This window comes from Oncorhynchus mykiss, chromosome 16 (genome assembly GCF_057628025.1).
Source record: "Oncorhynchus mykiss isolate SJ-2025 chromosome 16, ASM5762802v1, whole genome shotgun sequence".
NCBI lineage: Eukaryota > Metazoa > Chordata > Actinopteri > Salmoniformes > Salmonidae > Oncorhynchus > Oncorhynchus mykiss.
Window position 1 is genome coordinate 15,177,219 of NC_143037.1, and position 22,357 is coordinate 15,199,575.

Genomic DNA, 22,357 nt, shown 5'->3' on the forward strand with positions numbered 1-22,357 from the left:
ATATAGTTTACATTTTATCAACGATCTAAGCCAACCCAGTCTGTTTTGCCCCTTAGTTGAGCACCCGTCGGTTTTGTTGCTGAACAACCAACCCTACATAACAGTGAGGTGTATTTAAAACATGTTCAACTCTGACTCCCTCTAGTGGCATTTTGTAAACGATGCATAATATTGTATACTACCCCCATAAAGAATAATACAATTTCGGTTTCAAAATGATAAATCTTACAAACAAATTATTAATATTGTTAGAAAAAGGTAAGAACTGAGGGTATCTGATAAATGTGTCAGAAACATTACAGAACCCTGAAATATACAGGGTTTCTTGAACTTTTTTCGTCATACAGGAAACGATGTTCCATATTACAGGAATAATGTTTCATATTACAAAAATGACAGTCATATGAGGAGAAAGCAGAAGCCTCTGCCTACCCAGTTATGTGAATATATCCCCTGCACGTGGAGGATGCACACAAGGTAATGCGTATGGAGAAGGAAATGCATTGCTTTACAAAGACCGTCAGGGTGTACCCTTTTCCCGCATACTAAATGTTTGCACTTTTGGTGACTTGACCTACATTGCATACCATATGAACTTGACCATAGCGCATGCTTTATGCCCTTCATGGGAGGTGATCTGGGGTGAGATTCTGATGGTATTGCCTGCAGTAAGATTTGAGTTTGATTTCCAATTAAATAGAAAAAGGGATTTTCTTGTCTGGATCCTCTCATGTGTAAAAAAAAATAAAGGCAGCTTTCACAAGCCCCATGTTATGAAATAGGTGCAAACCTTATATCGGCGGAAAGAGGGGATTGAGCTGCAGCCACTACAAGAAACGGTAAGTCTCTAGTATAAACATACCGGGAGCTACTCAATATTCAAAATGATGTCACTTTGTGACGCACGGGTGACTATCAGGCTATTATCAGGTTATTATCAGGTTATTAAAGCAGGACGGTGGTTAAGTCCTGCTCCTATATCCTATGTGACCATAGTACCTCAATCATACACCTTTTCTATGTTTGTATACCGTCTGTCTTTCTGTGCCAGAACTGAAGCCACATCCGCATTCAGGGAAAAGCACACAGTTCACAGAACCCCTCACCATACAGTCCCCCTCACCTTCAAACCAACTGAGCTTGTTTAATAGTTCTCTCCTTATCGTCAAGGGTTCACACTGTAGAACCCCCACGCCCCCAGTCCAACCAACTCTTTCGCCTCTTCTGGTGTTCAACAGAATCTTGGAAAAGAGAAAAGGTCATTGCCTTGATCCGAATATATATATTTCATATATTTCAAACATTAATGTCACTAGACTTTAAACTAACTATTATTTACCTAAGTAGCAAGAGATTTCCATCGTTTAGCATTTTCTTCACCTCACACGAGTTGACCTCAGCAGTGCCTCCTGGCTGTTGTAACATGACACAGTTGGTTCTTGTCTGCGGGGCGACTCATCCAACCCCTCTGACTCATAGAACGCAGAGATGCTGAAAATAATAATTTCATAAATATTCAGGTGACATTTTTGCAGTCTTTAAACTGAATCTGACATTATGAGGTATCTTGTGATATGTCTTGCAGTGCTGTTACTGCCCATCCACCCACCATCCAGGTGGGTTCTGTAATCCGTCAGGTCAGGCCCAGGGCTCTGCTACAAGGTAGGGAGGGCCAGGCGTCTCCCCCGGCCCTACTCTTTCATCTGAACAGATCTTCCCCTGTCCTGCTCCTCGAAGAGCTCCTCTCTGTCTTCCAGGAAGTATATTCCTGAACTCCCATTGGTGCTCACGTACTGTGGTGTGACATCACTCAGGTGCCAAACAACGTTTCAATGGGAGGCAGAATTCCTTGGAAGATATCAAAATGGGAAGGGAAGGAATGAGAAGTACATGCAGTTTGATGTTAGCCTCTGCATAAAAAGACAACTTTGTTAGGTGTGAAAGATGAAAATGTGTCTTACAAAAAGGTAACATTTAAATGAATTAAAGCTATGCTGACATTACTTTGTGAAAGGAAAAACTGTAAATTGGATTATGTTGTCCGGATAGCAGGTTAGTGTTTTTCATCATGGATGTTGTTCTGGAGGCACAGCCACAAAGTCATAAAATCTGATTTTAAACCTAACCACACTGTTAACCCTAATGCCTAACCCTAACCACACTGTTAACCCTAATGCCTAACCTTGACCACACTGTTAACTCTAATGCCTAACCCTAAATTAAGACTAAAAAGCTAGTCTTAATTTTCATGAATAAAACCAATTTCTACTTTGCAGCTTGCCTATCTAAGAGAAAATCGCTCTGTTCTTCCTCCAGGACAAGACTCATGGCAATAAACATCAACCTGCATCCGAATGTATATGTGTTTACCTGGAGCAGGACGGCACAGAGACAACCGGACTTCAGGAGGAGAGCCTCTCAGCAGCGTGACCACCCTCTACATGCCAGAGAGACAACCGTCACTCACTGTCACATCCACAATTACGGACTGAGAAATGGCCATAATAATGTATAGTAAGCCTTATAAGCCTATAAGATAATGAGTGGTGATACAGAAATATTGAACAGATCAATCACACGGAGTGAAACAAAAACCCTCTCTCTCACACTAACATTTCCACAATATCTCTGTCTTCCAACGCTCCCACCCACCCCCATATACAGCATGCCAATTCACACCTGGAGCTACGGTTGAACAATCGTATTACGTCACACCAGTCTGCGTCTATATTTACCTGGTAGGACAATCCCTTCAGCGGTTCTCCATTGACTGCCAGGATGACGTCTCCCTCCTGGATCTGCCCACTCTCTTCCGCTGGCTGGCCAGGGAAAAGCTTCTTGATCCGGACAAGACCACTGCCCGAGTCTCCTTTCAAGGACTCGAGCTCAGGGACCAGGAAGCTGAAGCCCAAGCCATTCAGCCTCTTATTCAAGGTCACCTCCAAAGTGTTCCCTGTAGGGTGGAGGGGTTAGGGGATTGAAGTGTGTCAGAGTTCACCTTGGGAGGCTTGGACCGTGGATCCAGACTGGGTAGCTGTCAAAGGTAACACTCTCTCTCACAAAAGCCTAATAGACCTACTGTATTCACTCACACTATACTGATAAGATGGTTTAGTTGCCTGTCAGTGGGTGTGCTTGCTTGTTTTTACACCATCTGCTGGTCATATTTCTCCTGTTCGGCTGGCTGATTTCTAATCCCTTCTTCAGTCAGGGACAATGCTTCTGAGCTCAGTCCCTCGAAGCGCCAGTGTTCCCCTTACACTAAAGTTCCCTTGTCGATGATATACTATCCCTTACCGTCAGACACAAAGCTGTAGTCCTTGGGCTTGACCAAGAAGGGGGTGATGACAGCAGGACAGCTGTTGTTCCTCTTCTGGGTGATGTCCCGGTGGGAACTCTGAGGGGAGAGGTGGCACCCTGTGTCTGGGCTCAGAGACACCCAGGGCAGGCTGTTCATGTTCTCCCTCTCCAGGACCAGGGTCACCACCTTGGACAGGAAACGGTTACATAAAGACAAACAACAGTTAATGCTTCTCATTAGTCTGTACCTTTCAGAAACTAGTTTTAAAACTACTCTCTTAGAAAAAAAGCTTCCAAAACAGTTCTCCGGCTGTCCCCATAGGAGAACCATTTTTGATTCCTGTTAAAACCCTTTTAGGGTCCAGGTAGAACCATCTGTGGAAATAGTTCTAGATGGAACCCAAAAGGGTTCTTCAAAGGGTTCTCTTATGAGATCAGCCAAAGAACCCTTTTAGGTTCTAGATAGCACCTTTTGTTCTAAGAGTGTACTGTATATAAACAGGTATATTCACATTGCACAAGATAAACAGCACATAATCAGAACACATGTTAACATGTCAGTGTTTGTTTGCACTCAGTTTTGTACACAGTTCGGTTAAAGGCCAACGCAGAGGCAAAACGATGATGGTGTTGCCTTGCTCTGGTGTTACAGCTGAGATATTGATGTTCCTTTACCTTTCCTGTTTTTGCCAGACATTCCACAGCCTGCTGATATGTGAACCCTTGAAACCTGATTCCATCAACTTTCAGCAGTCTGTCACCTGTTAGATGCAAGCACACACAAAATCTCACTCATCTAAATTCAATTTGTGCAGCAATAATCCAGTATAATGTTCTTCTAAATGTCATTATTATTCCAGGTGCTTTACTGTAACAGAGTAGCGCTTGTTCAGCATTATACTGTACCTGACTGAATGCGGCCATCTTGCTCAGCAGCCCCTCCACAGACTAGGCTTTTGATGTAGATACCTCCATGACGCAGGCCTGTGTTCACACCACTCTGACAAATCAGAAACACAAGGTTATTATCCAACAACATGACAGTCTCGGTTGAAACGTAAGTTTATCAATATACTGTACACCATCAATAACATTTGCATGTCTGACTAATTGCTGAAGTGGCTTAATATGACAATGTACCATAAAGGGTTAATTCCCCATATTTTTTTCATGCTAATATAATTGCTAAGTCCCTACTCTCTGGGCTCTACTTTAACAAACCGAACGCCATGGTAAATCTTAGCTCTGGCAGTAGAGCTACAGTTTCAGGGTGTAGGGAATATTTGTGCTATTTTCACTGCGGGAATTATGAGCGCAATAGCTGGCGGTGCCGCAAAAGGACAGGGTTTTGATGAATAAATAAATTATAGGTGTGACTTGGTCAATCTCTGGCCAATCGACGAGGGCTTGGTCAATCACTGGCCAATCGACGAGGGCTTGGTCAATCACTGGCCAATCGACGTGTTTCATGGGTTAATACTGCATGCTGTTGTCTCATGTTCTGTAGGTTATTGAAGGTCTTTGAGTTGTCATCAACAGTAATTCGGGCTGGGGGCACGGAATATTCTCTTCCCGGTTCATTGTGGATCGATACAGTTTATTAAATAGCATAGGCTACAGTAATGAGTAATAGTAATAATAAATGCAATGTTTGCTCAATATGTTCGGAGCGTAGACAGTCAACATTGTTGCAATTGGACTTAACGAGTATAGGCCTTTACGCGGTGCACTTTCCCCTGAAATAAAACATCCTAGGCTACCGTAAATTGTATTACACGTGTTGAGCACGTTCTCAATAAGCCAGACACCGTTGATAGGGCCTTAAATGACTTAAATAAGTTTGGAGCAGCCCGTCTTCGGTAAGACAAGAGGCGCTCTTTGAAAATGGAGTTTGAAATAAAGTTTGCACGGCAGGTTGGCTTATGTGAACGGTGAATACTGCAAAAGCCTCACAAGTAGACCACTTAGAAACCTTGTATGGATAGGGTACTTGACTAATGCATTGCCAGGATCAGGAAGACAGCAGACACATTGCTGTTGAACCAGTTTTTGTTCGAGTAGGGTAAGTGTAGCTTAAAGGGCTTTTATAAAAAATGAAATGGAAAAACAAGCAATTGTTACAGGAAAATAACTGAAATGTTTCTAAATACGAGTGTGACCGGATCATCTCATGTCTAGTTCCATGATGGGCATATACAGTAGGATACAGGGAGGCTTATTTAAGCAAAAAAAAAACAGCAGGTTAAAATAACGTACAAACTAACCCTAACCCTAAACCCTAACCCTAACCCTAACCCTAACCCTAACCCCACATAGTACAAATAAAAAACATTTTAATAACGCTTTGGTGATTTAAGAATGACTGTATGTGGTCTCACGAGTCAAACCCTTTATAATCGTCTTTCCTACTTGGCAAATGCATTAGGCAGGACAAAAGAAAATTGTCTTCATTGAGAGGAGGGGAGGTTATGATTGGTTTTTCAATCAGATGAAACTAAATGGGAGGTTTACGGGCACAAAAAGCACATCTCTCTTGTTCCATTTGCATTTTGGCAGTGGGCGTCACGGCTGGATAAGCTGCGTTTCCGCTGTCCAAATCCATGCCAAAACCAACCGCGTTACCGGTAAGATCAGCTTTGGTTGGTCTTAAATATCCCCACCAACGCTGCCTGAAATTGGCACTTTGGGTCACGTTTTTAAGGACACACCCCGCCCACCTCTGCGCAAGCGAGCTCATATAAGACATGTAAATGACCAATTCTTGCCATACGGTTTGAAAACAGAAGAGCGCCGGTTTTAATAGGGCGTGAGTTTGACAATTGCGCTGGCTTCACGCCAGCCGAAAATAGAGCCCTCAGGCTGCTAGGTGAGAGGGATGTATCAAGATTAAAAGGAATATAGTATGTTTATACGATCTTACAATCTATCGCTCTGTCTCTCACACATAGGTCTCTCACACATAGGGGGTAAACAAATAGAATGTCTGCCAACAGACACACCAGGAGTGTGATGTGGGATGCTTTCATCCCTGATCCACCTTCACATCATCCGAATCCCAGTGAGAATTAACAGGCATTTTAATGACGTCTCGGAAGGCTGTTACTGCTCCCTTTCTCTCTGCCTCTCTCGATCTTTCGCTCCCTTGCTCCCTCTCCTTCCCTCCCTCCCTCTCACCCGCTTGCTCACTCTCTCTCTCGTAGCCTACTGTACTGTCCAGTAAGCAGGCAGGCTCCAAGCTGCAGGCTCTAGTGGGTCCAGCTCCAGCTCCTCCCTCTCCAAGGTGATTAACCCCAGGGGTCTAAAGGATTACTACCCAGAGACACAGAAGCAGCTGACTTCCTGACTAGACTAATTTGTCCATCCCAGACTTAAGTACAGTAGGTCCATCTCCCTATAGTACCACTGACCAGTAAAATAAACCCCTTCCGTACAATGGTGTGAGATCACTGATCTCAGATCAGATGTTGAGGAAAAAATGGGAGCTTGTCTGGCCCTCTCTTGGGGTATTGGGTGGGAAATGTTCTCTCTGGCCGGAGTGTGAGGTTATATCATGTGTATAACAGTCATTTCTAGCGCTGTCCTAGGGAGTTAGACATGAAATAGTTCACTTACAGCGATACTGATCCCTAAACCTACTCCAGCTTTCTTCTTCAGCTCCACAGAGATCTCACCACCCCTGAAGCAGTTTGTGGAAGGAGATCTGGAGCGGCAGTCCTGGATAATTAATAGGGAATAAGAGTTCATGATGAGATTAAGATGGATGATACAATTCACAACAAAGGCACCATTGTATTGTATTTGTTTCTATTCGTTGATTTAATTGACATTATGTAGAGTTGATTGCTAATGTTCGTTGTCTTGTTTGTGTACAAAATGAATACAATTGTTCCCCAATATTAGCACATGTAGAGTATTGTCCTTAACATGGAGGAGATGATGGTCAGTAGCCATTGGTTACCTGAGCGTTGAGGATGCGTACATCAGGGAGTTGCAATCTACTGCCAGTCTTTGGGGTCAACATGACAGACACGATCTCATCCAGGTCGTCCTCCCCAGAGCGCATGTTAGTCCTCAAAGTGGTCTGGGACTCGTAGGTCTTCAATAGCGGAGATCTCACGTTGTTGGGTGTCGAGGAAACTGTACAGAAACATCAACAAAAACACACCAAAAAAATCCACATTGTAATAAAAGTTGAAATGTGGAATTATCAACTAATAACGAAAGCCTAGCCATGTATGTAGTGAAGATCCAGAGAGGACGAAAAAGTACATTCCCATTTGGAGCTCTAACTAAAACATCTAGCTGAAAAGCCAGTCGACTTAAAATATAGTTTATCACGGAAAGTAAATGAGCCTGAACAGAGCAGAGATATATAGTACCTGTCAAAAGTTTGGACACTCCAACTCATTCCAGGGTTTTTCTTTATTTTTACTATTTTGTAGAATAATAGTGAAGATATCACAACTATGAAATAACACATATGGAATCATGTAGTAACCAAAAAAAAGTGTAAACAAATCAAAATATTTTATATATTTCAGAATCTTCAAAGTAGCCACCCTTTGCCTTGATGACAGCTTTGCACGCTCTTGGCATTCTCTGGTACTGACTAGTACTGTATATACGCACTTCCAGTACCTTTGGGCTGGGTCACGATGAGTGTGACCTCCTGTGGGCTGTTCTGCATGACCTCTGCAGCCTCACTGAAGGTCATGCCCTCCAGACTGGTGTGGTTCAGAGAGATCAGACGCCCACCTGAGGGAGAACATCACCACAACATTTCATATAAATAATCATTTTGTTGGTATCCACCTAGTCCTGGTCTTAGAATCAACAGGTACCCATAGCCCCTATCCAATTCCTTCAGATCTGTAAAGACCATAGAAATAGGGGATACGAAAATAGACTGGGAGTTGCATCTAAACTCAGCAAAAAAAGAAGCGTCACCTTTTCAGGACCCTGTCTTTCAAAAATAATTTGTAAAAACCCAAATACCTTCACAGATCTTCATTGTAAAGGGTTTAAACACTGTTTCCCATGCTTGTTCAATGAACCGTAAACAATTACTGAACATGCACCTGTGGAACGATAGTTAAGACACTAACAGCTTACAGACGGTAGGCAATTAAGGTCACAGTTATGAAAAAGTAGGACACTAAAGAGGCCTTTCTACTGACTCTGAAAAACACCAAAAGAAAGATGCTCAGGGTCCCTGCTCATCTGCGTGAACGTGCCTTAGGCATGCTGCAAGGAGGCATGAGGACTGCAGATGTGACCAGGGCAATAAATTGCAATGTCCGTACTGTGAGACGCCTAAGACAGCGCTACAGAGAGAAAGGACGGACAGCTGATCGTCCTTGCAGTGGCAGACCACGTGTAACAACACCTGCACAGGATCGGTACATCTGAACATCACACCTGTGGGAGAGGTACAGGATGGCAACAACAACTGCCCGAGTTACACCAGGAATGTACAATCCCTCCATCAGTGCTCAGACTGTTCGCAATAGGCTGAGCGAGGCTGGACTGAGGGCTTATAGGCCTGTAGTAAGGAAGGTCCTCACCAGACATCACCGGCAACAACGTCACCTATGGGCAAACCCATCGTTGCTGAACCAGACAGGACTGGCAAAAAGTGCTCTTCACTGACGAGTCGCGGTCTTGTCTCACCAGGGGTGATGGTCGGATTCGCGTTTATCGTCAAAGCGTTACAACGAGGCCTGGACTCTGGAGCGGGATCGATTTGGAGGTGGAGGGTCTGTCATGGTCTGGGGCGGTGCGTCACAGCATCATTGGAATGAGCTTGCTGTCATTGCTGGCAATGTGCGTTACAGGGAAGACATCCTCCTCCCTCATGTGGTACCCTTCCTGCAGGCTCATCCTGACATGAGCCTCCAGCATGACAATGCCACGAGTCATACTGCTCGTTCTGGGTGTGATTTCCTGCAAGACAGGAATGTCAGTGTTCTGCCATGGCCAGCGAAGAGCCCAGAACTCAATCCCATTGAGCACGCCTGGGACCTGTTGGATCGGAGGGTGAGGGCTAGGGCCATTCCCCCCAGAAATGTCCGGGAACTTGCAGGTACCTTGGTGGAAGAGTGGGGTAACATCTCACAGCAAGAACTGGCAAATCTGGTGCAGTCCATGAGGAGGAGATGCACTGCAGTACTTATGGCAGCTGGAGGCCACACCAGACACTGACTGTTACTTTTGATTTTGACCCCCCCTTTGTTCAGGGACACATTCCATTTATTTTGTCTATGGAACTTGTTCAGATGTCTCAGTTGTTGAATCTTGTTATGATCATACAAATATTTACACTTGTTAAGTTTGCTGAAAATAAACGTAGTTGACAGTGAGGACGTTTCTTTTATTGCTGATTTTACATTCAGTAAAAACAGTTCCAAAGGGGTTATTTGGCTTTCCCCATAGGAAAAGCCTTTTTGGTTCCAGGTGACCCCTTTTTGGTTTCAGGTAGAACTCTTTAGGGTTCCATGTAGAACCCCCTGTAGAAAGGGTTCTACCTGCCACCAAAAAGGGTTCTTCAAATGGTTCTCCTATGGGGACAGCCGAAGAACACTTTAAGGTTCTAGATGGCACCAATTTTTTCCTAAGAGTGTAGATAGGGCCCTAGTCATGACTAATTAACCGGCAGTGTCAAGAGAAAAAGCTCACATGAGAACTTAAAAATAAACCTGGCATGCAAGGCTATTGTTCACCAATGTGCCCAGGCGTCATAATCCGGTGTGAGCTTTGTGGAGACGAGCCCAGAAATAAAACCTAGTCACCTACCTGGTCTGATGCGGCCATCTTTATCCGCTGGTCCTCCCCGCACGATGGATGCTATGAAGACACCCAGGTCATACTTCCCCACCATGTCTTCTCCAACTATCACAACACCTGAATAGATAAAAGTACTTCTCCATTTTAGTTCTATTCTACAACAAGTCCATTAATGGATACATGACTAAATGTTGTAAGCGATGAACTTACCGACGCCGAGCTTCGGGTCTTTCTTTAGGCACACACAAATGACTTCTCTCTCTGGTATGACTCTCTTCATTTGGGCAAAAACATCTGTTGACAGAAATACCGCAGCTACCTTTTAACACATTACTGTACATTGACCGCAGCACCTCATAAGAAACCCGTATGCCATCTCTGTGGATGATACTGACAGGCTACTACAACGGTTGCGAGGATGTCTACCGCACGCACGGTGCTCGGATTTGGAACGCTTCCAGAATGTGAACACTTGATCCTGTACCTGATTACCCAGTGTTAAGAGGTTAATTTTCTTAGGAGCTGATCATCTATCCATACCTCTGCCTGCTAAGGACATGGGGTTGACCTCTGACCCACACTTCCCAGACCCACGAGACAGGGCTGGAGACAGGTTCCCAGGCAATGGCCTCCTTCTGCTGAAAATTATACAGGGAGAAATGACTTACAACATGCAGGGAAATAGAAATACTTACAACGTGCAAGAAATTAAATGCAAAGGAATGTACAGTAGTGTACATGGACAGAGACAATACAGGGAAGGATACTTTACCCACTGGGCACAAACTGGTTGAATCAACATTGTTTCCATGTCGTTTCAACAAAATAATTCAATGTGATGACGTTAAATCAACGTGGGAAACCAAGTGAATTTGCATAAAGTCATCAACATAAAGGGATTTTGTCATTTTTTTCACCCAAATTTGAACCTAAATCCAGTGACATGGTGACATTCGTTGATTTCACGTTGAAGTCACGTTAGTTGACAAGTCAACCAAATGTAATTCAAAAATAGATGTTGAACTGGCGCCTGTGCCCAGCGGGTATGCTCTCCATCACTCCTACCCCTGCTCGTGGAGGACACGCTGCTGTTTGATCCGCGCCTCGATCTTGGCGGCGATGTCATCACACAGTTTGGTCATGGAGCCGTCCTGCGGTGTGGTCAGACCGCTGTCTGTCAGTACGGTCTCAGAGTTCCTGTTCATCCGGATGTTCTGTGCCTGACACACTGCCGCATATTGCACTATGTTGTCCTCTGGAAAGAAAAAAAGGGCTCTTTCGTTCAAATCAAGGTTGGTCAAAGGTGGCTATAATGAAATCAAGATAGATGTAGATCCAATAACTGTGCTATAATCCAATGATCCAGAAGTTTCTCTGTTTGGCCTGTCAATAAGCCCACGTGGTACATTAGCGAGATATATAGCTTATTAGCTATATACTGTATATGACTGAAGGGTCTGGCAAAAAATGATTCACCAAGAACAGGACACAAACTGTATAGAATCAGAACAAGCTGTCACTGGGACACTATTTACAGGAATGTAGACGTGGTTATGGTTTGGGCCAGGAGTTTTTTCTTGACCACGTGACTTTACCAATTATGATGTCATCATAAAATGTTCTGACCTGAGGCCAGACTGTGTCCGAGCTGGCGAGAGTTCATCTCATTGTGAAACTTGTGCTGGGCAGAGCAGAGGTTGCACAGGTACGTGGCGGTCTTGGATCTCTCGGTGACAAAGGTGTGCTTTCTCGCGCTCCCTCTGCTCTCGATGACAAATTTCCGGCACTGTGGTGGGACAGAGAGCGAGGAGGGGTTAAGGTATTTACAGACATAACAATCCAACAAAACAACCGCTACAAAATTCACTGACTAAACAAACACTTTATAGTCAACTATATTCACTTTCAATATTCCTCAGTTTCCTTTATTAAAATCAATCTCCGGGAATAAAAAAAGAAAACACTTTTACTGCTGAAAACTAATATCCCAAGTATAAACACAGTAAATACACACACTAAAAGGGTCAAAAAAATACATTGAGCATAATAGTGCATTTTAAACACAACTGCAAACTTCAAAGAGTTGGTCTGATGGAAATCCGTTATGTCATCGGCCTCCCTCCTTGCTTGAAGAACAATAGAGAAGCAACAGAGAACAAAAGGGTAAAGCCCAGAGGGGTTCGATCCCGGGCTGTGTCGCAGCCGGCCACGACCGGGAGACCCATGAAGCGGACCACAACTGGCCCAGCTTCGTCCGGGTTAGGGGAGGGGTTTCCTTGTTTCTTTGCCGGGATGTCCTTGTCCCATCGCGCTCTAGCGACTCCTGTGGCAAGCCGGGCGCATGCACACTGACACGGTCGCCAGTTGTACGGTGTTTCCTCCGACGCATTGGTGCGGCTGGCTTCCGGGTTAAGAGAGCAGTGTGTCAAGAACCAGTGTGGCTTGGCAGGGTCGTGTTTCGGAGGACGCACGGCTCTCGACCTTCGCTTCTCCCAAGTCCGTACTGGAGTTGCAGCAACGGGACAAGACTGTAACTACCATTTGGATATCACGAAATTGGGGAGAAAAAGGGGGTAAAATAATATATTTTAATAAAAGAGGGGTAAAAAAGAAAGGAAAGGCTTCCCCACTTGTGCCATGTCATGAGGATACCTGGACCACCTATTGAGATGTGCCTTTTGTTAAGTAAATCAGGATTAACACCCGATTTTCTTTTTTGAGATGAAAAGGAGATTGGAGTGCCACTTTAAAATGTTAAAAACTGAGTTATGCATTATCTAAAGCATAATACTCACAGAGGAGGAGATACTGTTTGTTTCCCACCAGTGGAATGTCTGACTCGTGGAGCGAGAGCTATCTTTAACCTCATACACTATGACTCCTCTGGCACACACTCCGAGGATCAGCTCTCCGATGACGGGCTTCTTCTCGCGCCCCACGCGATAGAACAGAACACCGTACTCAGGAAGCTGCTGGGTGGCCTGGGGAGGAAGTTAGATGTTAGAACTAGGTCGTCACTAGCTTCCACAGCCACAAAGTCATACATTTCTCTTTATTACATTTTATTTTAACCCTAACTACACTCCTAACCTTATGCCCAACCCTAACCTTAAATTAAGACCAAGAAGCACATTTTGTTTTCATGATTTTTTATGATACTAGACTTTGTGGCTGTGGAATCTAGTGGAAACCGGGAACTGCCGATGTGCAAGTTTACCACACGGGCTAAGAATACAAGCCAAACATTTATGTAATATACTATATTACCATTTGTTCACCATTAATCCACTGTGCCACAGCCTTTTGGTGTAATGATTCAAATATCAGTCCACTGAGTATGAAACTAATAACATGAATATAACGATATAAAACGTAGAACTCTATGAAGAGTTTTCATTGGTTCATGTTACCTTGAGGAACTCAAGCTCGGACTCGTCGGTACTCATCGTGGAGTTGTTGGCATGTAACCGTAGCAACTCCTCCTTTAGGTAAGGCAGGGCTCTTTTCTCCATGACGCTCTTGGCAATGTACTGGTCTGGTCGATAGTAGTTCCTCCCATAAACCTTTAGAAAAGATCAGACAAAGTTAGTCATCACTCAACTATAACATTTCCAGAGCTAATATTACAAAATACTAACAAGGCAATTGATACTTAAGTATGCAGATCAATCCGCCTAGACCTTGACCAATCATGTGACAATTGTGCGATACAGCATATCAAAGATACTTCATGACCATATAACTAAAATAAAAAGTAGCAAACACCTCAGGCATGCAGTCTCCATACTCTGCTTGGAGAGCCAAGGCACCCAGATATAGGCCTGTCTCTTCATGGCAGGACAACCTGTCCTCCAGTATATCTTTCCTCAGCTGTAGGTAGTACTGGTGACGAGTCAGTTTGTGCCTGCCAAAAAAAACAGAATATGCTTACATAGAGAAATCGGTGGACCATGTTGCCTGACCTCTATGGATTCTATAGGTCGTCCTTCAATACGACACAGTGTGAGCATAGGAGGATGTGTCGTACTGTACTTACAAAAGTAGAGCGATGTCGTGGACGAAGAATTTGACCCTGAAGAAAAGGACAAACGTGGACGTAGGCACTTTCTTCCAACTATGGGGGGCAACCTTGGATATCTTTGTGTCATTGTCCAGGAAGAAAAACTCATTATCTAAAAACCGAGACAAGATGAAAAAGAGTGACATGTTTAACACATCAACCATGTAAAGACTTTTTCAGAACTGTAGTTAAACAACAACAAATCAGCAGGTAGCGGACAAGAGCCATTCAAAACAAAAACACTAGTGAACCTGGTCAATTACCATCAATGTAAGCAAGGCCGAAGTAGAAGTGTTCAATCAGGTTGGAGTGGGCAACAATCATATCAAAGACATCCCCTCCTCCTGACTTGACGTCACACTTGACCAGGATGCTCTGTCCGTTTGGCATGACCACACTCAGCTCCCTCATAGTGGAGTGAGACTTCCCTTTCTTTGACTGGATTGGCAGACAGAAAGATAGTGATTAATAGATAGACAGGCTGGTGATAGTTGGGATGATGTAAAAAAAAAAGCATTTGATGATGGAGTTCTTGATGATGAAAAGTCATAATTACAACAATGGATCCGGGCAGCTCCAAGACAACCAGTGGCTCATCTAACATTCGAAAAAACTCTGGACCCACATCCTGCACATAAAAAAAGAGGGAAACGTTAAGAACTACACTATGTGACAAAAAGTATGTGGACACCTGCTCGTCGAACATCTCATTCCAAAATCATGGGCATTAATATGGAGTTGGTCCCCCAATTGCTGCTATAACAGCCTCCACTCTTCTGGGTAGGCTTTCCACTAGATGTTGGAACATTGCTGTGGGGACTTGCTTCCATTCAGCCACAAAAGCATTAGTGAGGTCGGGCACTGATGTTGGGCGATTAGGCCTGGCTCGCATATGGTGTTCGATGGGGTTGAGGCCAGGGCTCTGTACAGAACAGTCAAGTTCTTCCACACCAATCTCAACAAACCATTTCTGTATGGACCTTGCTTTGTGCACAGGGGCATTGTCATGCTGAAACAGGAAATTACTTTCCCCAAACTGTTGCCACAAGACATTTCCCCAAACTGTTGCTCCTAGACATTTCCACTTCACAATAACAGCACTTACAGATGACCAGGGCAGTTCTAGCAGGGCAGAAATTTGACAAACCGACTTGTTGGAAAGGTGGCATCCTATGATGGTGCCACATTGAATGTCACTGAGCTCTTCAGTAAGGCCATTCTACTGCCAATGTTTGTCTATGGAAATTGCATGGCGGCGTGCTCGATTTTATACACCTGTCAGCAACAGGTGTGGCTGAAATAGCCGAATCCACAATTGTATACACATATATATATACATACACACACACACACACACACACACACACACACACACACACACACACACACACACACACACACACACACACACACACACACACACACACACACACACACACACACACACACATACATACATACATATATATATACACACACTGTATATATGTACTATATCTTCTGGTATTTCAACCCAAAATGTCACATGACTCTCTATGATATCATACCTTGGCTTTCTTTTCATTAAGACTGACAGTGGACTCGTTCAGATACACATATGGTATAGGTCTGATGCTGCCTCGGCGAAAGCCATCCAGGTAAGAACTACAGGGGTTACGGAATTGATAGCTGCAGTAACTCTCTCTGTGACGTAGCCCCTGGGCAATTCTGTAAGAAAAAAATAATACATGGATTCTTTAATTTATTGTCCACAGACTGTTGGGTGAACTATCCCTTAAAAAAAACACATTTGTAAAGCTGATACTTTGTGTATTACGGTCAAAATGAGCCTTTGTTGTTTGAAAGGCGCCGGCTAGGTTCTTACCCTCTGCTGAGCTCGACTTGGAATGTTGAGTTGCTTCTGTTTCTCAGCGCCCAGGTAGAGTTATGGTACGAGGCACTTCCTGAGAAACTGTGAATCCTCTCTCTGACCATCTGACTCCGGTCAGTAAGTTGAGGACCATTCTCAGCCATAGACACATGATTGACCTAGAAAACCAAATAAAATTGCAGCTACTGAATTAGAAAAGTTGCACTGACCTATCCTTAAAAATAACCATATGTCACAAACCCAGCTTCAGAGCTACAGACATACAGAGCTAAAAGCTCAAGTTAATGACTTCATGTCTCCCCCACCGCTTCAACGGACGCTTTATTTAATTAGGCAAGTCAGTTAAGAACAAATTATTATTTACAATGACGGCCTACACCGGCCAAACCCGGACGATGCTGGGCCAATTGTGCGCCGCCCTATGTGTAGGCCTATACCAAACTGGGCAAGACCGATCTCAATTTCAGCGTATCGATAACAAAGGGACAAAATGAAGAGATAATGACTCACGTATGACTGCCAAATGTATACCTGTAGACCAGGGTTTTGCATACACAACAGCCAGGTAGGTACAGTGATACCTATACTGACTAGAGGTGCATTTCATAAACCAAAGGGAATGTGGGTGAACTCACAGAGTCCCTAAACACATCTTCTACTAGCTGTTTGATGAGCTTCTCTGGTGGGGGCAGTTGAGCAGTCTTGATGTGCTGGTCACAGGTCTCCAGCACAGTCACGAGATCCGCTCGTCTCTGGACCGTGTCCTCACACATGCTCAGCAACAGGTTGTTCAGTTTGCCACTCAGCTGAATGGGCTGGTTTTGAGGTAGTTGATAATCAACGGACCAGTAGAGGGTCATTCCTAGGGAATATACAACCATCTGAAAAAAAAACAACACACAAAAATGAGTAAAATCCTTCCAGAGGAAATCATGTAAAACCAAAAGCCAAGAACCAAAACAGTGGGGAGATGTCATGCCAATAACCATAGGAGTTTTCCAGACAGCACAGACAGATCTGGAACTACGCTAGTAGTGATATACAATTACATCATTTTTTTAAAAATGTGTAAAAAAAAATTTAGCCGACTTCGAGATTCTACTTGTATTTTATATAGCGCTTTTCATTACATCTATTATTATTATTATTACTCTAAGAGCAGGATTTATTGATGACCTTTTCTGAGGCTGTCCTGTTGGAGGCAGCATGTCCAGCCTGTACCTCTGGAGCAGTGAAGGAGCCCAGGTCCCCAGACCGGGCACAGCTTTTAAAAGCAAGGTTCCCACTGGCTGACAGTAACATAGAGCCGGGGCTCAGTACACTGCACATGTTACCAGGACCTGACAACAAGACAAAAGACATACTATTAACTTGCATGTCTGCATGGCTATAGGAATAACTCACTCCAAAAGGGTACGTTTGTCAGATGTTAGAAGTAGAGCACGATATGATATGGTGGTGCCTATCTTTCCCATTCATTTCGGGTTTGAGGCCTATTTCTTCTAATGCATAAAGAGGCATGTAACATCAGAAGTCATGGGATATTAGACCACTTTTGAGGTCTGCAAACATGGGACAAATGTTTAATGGGCCATGAGCAATCCCTTTAAGACCTAAAGATCCTTTTAGTAACTGCCAGTGGGTATTTTCATGGGTCAGCAATGGGATATAAATGTGCCCAGGTACCTTTGTGGGAGATGTCCGTTAAGGCCTCGGCGGTGCCCAAAAGCAGACGCCACACCTCATCCTCCTCCAGAGGTGACCCCCGGGCCTCCAGCACCTCTGCCAGGGTCACGAACGTGCCCATCCTGGGGGACACAGCCATGAGTAGATACAGTCATATATTATATAAGGGGGGGGGGGGGATATTTGTTGTTATTTAAGTTCAAACGCTGTACTAGCGAACTTTATTCCTAGTTATATGTACAGTATCTACCTCAATTGCCTCGTACCCCAGCACATGGACTCAGTACTGGTACCCCTTGCATATAGCCAAGTGCTCGTTAGTCGTTGTGTATTTATTATTACGTGTTTTACTTCTCTATTATAGACTCTATTATATTTTTCTCTGCATCGTTGGGAAAAGGCCTGTAAGTAAACATTTCACTGTTAGTCCACACCTGCTGTTTACAAATCATGTGACTAATTCAATCTGATGTTATTTGATGAGCAATATTTGTTTCATCATAGTCTAAGTGAAAAAATAAGCGAAGCTGATATTTGGATTACAATTAAACTGTTGAATGTAAGAAACTTAATCATTTCCAGAATAATTTCGGAGTTTTAAAACGGGTCCACACAACCGTACTGTCTTATCGCATAAATCATTATCTCAAACTGATCCTTTTCGCTGAGAATATAGAGATATTAGGATAAATATCTATAGTACAATGAGTAAGGCCAATGCTTGGTCTAATGGAAGGCAATAGAGACACACCCCCTCCCCCCTCTGTTTCTTTCTCCCTCTTCCTCACACACGCACACCAGGCTTTCACACATTCAAACTGAGCTTTCAGTTGGCAAATACCGGTAATTGGCTTTCACAGAGCCTGGAGGATTTGCTCTAATGTCTCTGCTCTCTCTGTGCCTTTGATTTTTTCCCCCCTCTCGTCACCAAGGTGACGGTGAAGCGTTGAGATGAGAAGTGACAGTGCTGAGGTTCTCTGACATATTAAATTAGTTTACCTCGTGTGATTTCACTAAACAGCGATGGCATTTTAGAATTAGGGTCGTTCCACAAGAAATTGGGACAAAAAAAAAAAAAACATTACTATATGTAATACATGAAAAAGTATTTTGTAGCAAGGAGGTTGGAACAACCCATTAGGTATTATGTTTTTGTGTGCATATAAAACCTTATTTTAGAGGGATGCTGGTTTACTTTTCTTTAAATTAAACCTCAAAGTTGTGGAGTTATACACTGACTGAGTGATGAATGGAACGACAAGGTGGTATCCCATTTCACTCTAAAATCATACGTTGATTACTAAAAATATAAACTAAATCAAATGATGACACAGAACTATAATAAAATTAATGTCAGCGATGTAATTGATTGTGTAGCATCTCTGGTTCCTGCAGGTGGAAACGTCTCCAAAAAGATACACTCTAGGGAGTTAATTATGCTGGGTTCGTCATTACAGTTAAACAATATATTGTGTAGCCTTGTTGGTGTTTTGAATCGGGGATAACTGTGGGTAGATGGGTATTCATACTGTATGAATACTCAACTCAAATTAAATAAGTAATCTTCATACCAATACTCAGAGTTAGCTGAGACCTAAAACGCTCTGTACCAACATTTGATCAAGGATTGATCTGGGCCAACAAAGACTGTCCGGAGACACCAGGTTTAGTGGGAGATCTAATTGCTACAAAGCCATTGTATCTGCTCTACAGGAACACAGTAGTTCCTATTGTTTTTCAACCTGGGTGCAGTTGAACAGGACAGCATTTACAAGCCGAGACTAAGCATTCGCCATCTTATTTCATGACGACATTACTTTCAAAGTAGTCCTATAAAATAGCGTTTCTCATAAACAACGGCAAACTGAAGATTCATTTTATCCCAAAATAAGTAGGTAGGCAATCACTCAACTGTAACTCACACAAGGTTGTGTTTTCTGACAGAAGAGAGTAAGCACTACTGCTGCAATAGCAGGTATCAGTAAAATGGCAATACTGTATCTTAGATTAGAAGGCTGGTATAAAGGACATCAACAAAGTGAGATGTATTGATGGGTACGCCCACTACCTAAATACCACGTTCTCAATTGGTTTACACTGAAAAGAAACAAATATAGGTCTATTTTTGCAACAGGACAGTTTGTACAAAAATATATAAATAATTTAAATATAAAGGCATGATAACTGGCTATATTAATGCTGTCGTTACATTTAAAACATATTTACTAACTCTTATCCTGGCAAAATATCAAAATCACTTGCCCAATAATTAAATTGATGTGCTAAAACTATCGCTGACGATAAACTCTTGATCATGCCTACCAGGTTATTGTCTAGAAACTGTTGATGGAATATGTTGTAATTAAACTGTAAATACCTAATGACAAGATCAGGCCACAATTACCTCCCGATGACATACCGGCATTCATTCACTTACTCATTGGTCGTGTTCCCGGGACTTTTAGACATTCATAGAATATCACATTTGTGTTGAATAGATGTAGGTCTATATTTTTGTGCAATTCTATCCAATTAAACCCATAACTTTACCTAATTTCATTCAATATATGAAGACGTCCCTCTTCAGAAAACCTCCAGCTCGAATGTAATCTTCTCAAGCATCACACGGCATTCCACCTGTGGCTGTACTCTTCATTCGCTACTTTTTCTAGCCTATCAGGCGATTTTTCATCTATCCATAATTCCATCACAATATAGCGTGGAAATAAGTAATTTTCTCCATTGAATATAATGTTCTGTACACAAACGTAGCGATGTATCGATACTGGGTTTTCGGTCAATTTGGACTATTTTTAGACTCCAGGTATAAGAACTCAATTGGATTACGCAGGAGCTGTTTGACAAGCAGCAAGTTAGTGGTCAACCAATCGGTGTGGGAAAGAACATTTAGCTAATCTTTCAATAGTGTAGTGATACACGTATTGTTCTGCTCAATTCTACTAATCCAACCCGTGTTAATAATATATATATATATATATATATATATATATATATATTTCGACTATAATGTGTGATTGTTGTTTGGCTAAAGTCACCAACACTCTCTTTCTCTTGCTATCTGTTTACTTTCTTACGTTCTCTCTCTCTCTCTCTCTCTCTCTCTCTCCCACACTCTCTCCCTCTCTCTCTCTCTCTCTCTCTCTCACACTCACTCTCTCTCTCTCTTTCTCTCTCTCTCTCTCTCTCTCTCTCTCTCTCTCTCTCACACACCATTTCCATTCAAAATACTAACGCTAAACCAACACCTAACTCCTGACCCTAGTTATAACCCTAACCCTAATTGTAAACCTAAAAGAATGGCGCTGAAGGGAATAGTGCCATTAGTTGGGGCGAAGGACATACTACTCATCCCAGGAGGCGTTATAGAGGCCAGTGTGTGGGATACCAGATGAGACTAGGTTGGCGAGTGGATAAACCGCATTTCCCTTCTGTTCAATTGGCGAACGTTTGTTTACCAATTTTTCTTACTTTTTAACTGCATTGTTGGGAAAGGGCTCTTAAGTAAGCATTTCACAATGCAGTCTACAGCTGTTGTGTCGGAGCATGTGAAAAATAAATTGTATTCAATTTGATTTGAACCCTGAACCCTGAACCTAACCCCTAAACCTAAAATAGCTTAGGCCCACGAGAACAAATGCACAGTTAAAAAGTGAGAATAATTAGCTGGGAGAATTTTCCTTGTTTTGCTATCCTTGTGGGGACTTTTGGGGATATCCGGTACCCAATCTCAATTCAATTCCTGGGGCTCTGTTTGTGTTTGTGAACATAGCCCCAAGACCAGGTTGCTTAGGGGACTTCCTTTTAGGTGGTTGTAGAATTTAACATCTCTTTTCTGGTAATTAGTGGGTATCGGCCTTATTCTGCTCTGCTTGCATTATTTTATGTTTTACGATGTACACAGAGGAGGTTTTTGCAGAATTCTGCATGCAGAGTCTCAATTTGGTGTTTGTCCCATTTTGTGAATTCTTGGTTGGTGAGCGGATCCCAGACCTCACAACCAAAAAGGGCAATGGGTTCTATTACTGATTCAAGTACTTTTAGATACAAAGATGACTTTTGAGTAGTAAGACATGTACAGTTGAAGTCGGAAGTTTACATACACCTAGGTTGGAGTCATTAAAACTCGTTTTTCAACCATTCCACACATTTCTTGCTAACAAACTATAGTTTTGGCAAGTCGGTTAGGACATCTACTTTGTGCATGACACAAGTAATTTTTCCAACAATTGTTTACAGACAGATTATTTTACTTAAAATTCACTGTATCACAATTCCAATGGGTCAGAAGTTTACATACACTAAGTTGACTGTGCCTTTAAATAGCTTGGAAAAATCCAGAAAATTATGTCATGGCTTTAGAAGCTTCTGATAGGCTAATTAACATCACTTGAGTCAATTGGAGGTGTACCTGTGGATGTATTTCAAGGCCTACCTTCAAACTCAGTGCCTCTTTGCTTAACATAATAGGAAAATGTAAAGAAATCAGCCAAGACCTCAGAAAAAAATTGTAGACCTCCATAAGTCTGCTGGAGGAAACCAGTACAAAGTATCTATATCCACATTAAAAATGAGTCCTATATCGACATAACCTGAAAGGCCACTCTGCAAGGAAGAAGCCCCTGCTCCAAAACTGCCAT

The 22,357-nt window shown here is 42.8% G+C and overlaps 1 protein-coding gene across 1 annotated transcript; it reads right to left on the reverse strand.

Annotated features, from left to right (window-relative positions):
- Positions 1–1,609: 1,609 nt before the first annotated feature.
- LOC110492840 (FERM and PDZ domain-containing protein 2-like) lies at positions 1,610–17,838 on the reverse strand. The gene is made up of 25 exons (XM_090202031.1): positions 17,700–17,838; positions 17,190–17,353; positions 16,649–16,894; positions 16,008–16,171; positions 15,691–15,850; positions 14,700–14,771; positions 14,407–14,581; positions 14,120–14,255; positions 13,849–13,987; positions 13,494–13,646; positions 12,879–13,064; positions 11,710–11,869; positions 11,149–11,338; positions 10,624–10,721; positions 10,294–10,377; positions 10,093–10,200; positions 7,939–8,055; positions 7,259–7,437; positions 6,913–7,014; positions 4,207–4,300; positions 3,976–4,061; positions 3,298–3,487; positions 2,736–2,953; positions 2,371–2,437; positions 1,610–1,848 (listed from the first exon to the last, which is right to left on the reverse strand). Exons 1-25 carry the CDS (start codon positions 17,836–17,838, stop codon positions 1,811–1,813), a joined length of 3,465 nt encoding a protein of 1,154 aa, XP_090058157.1. The 3' UTR covers positions 1,610–1,810.
- Positions 17,839–22,357: the final 4,519 nt, after the last annotated feature.

Bases quoted from the DNA above. Each gene is read 5' to 3' on its own strand.
- LOC110492840 (XM_090202031.1), bottom strand. From the start codon at position 17,838: ATGGCTGTGTCCCCCAGGATGGGCACGTTCGTGACCCTGGCAGAGGTG. The intron at 14,256-14,406 runs GTAATTGACCAG...CTCGGTTTTTAG, and splicing joins CGGCCTTGCTTACATTGATG to ATAATGAGTTTTTCTTCCTG. The intron at 4,062-4,206 runs GTACAGTATAAT...TGCATCTAACAG, and splicing joins AGATGGCCGCATTCAGTCAG to GTGACAGACTGCTGAAAGTT.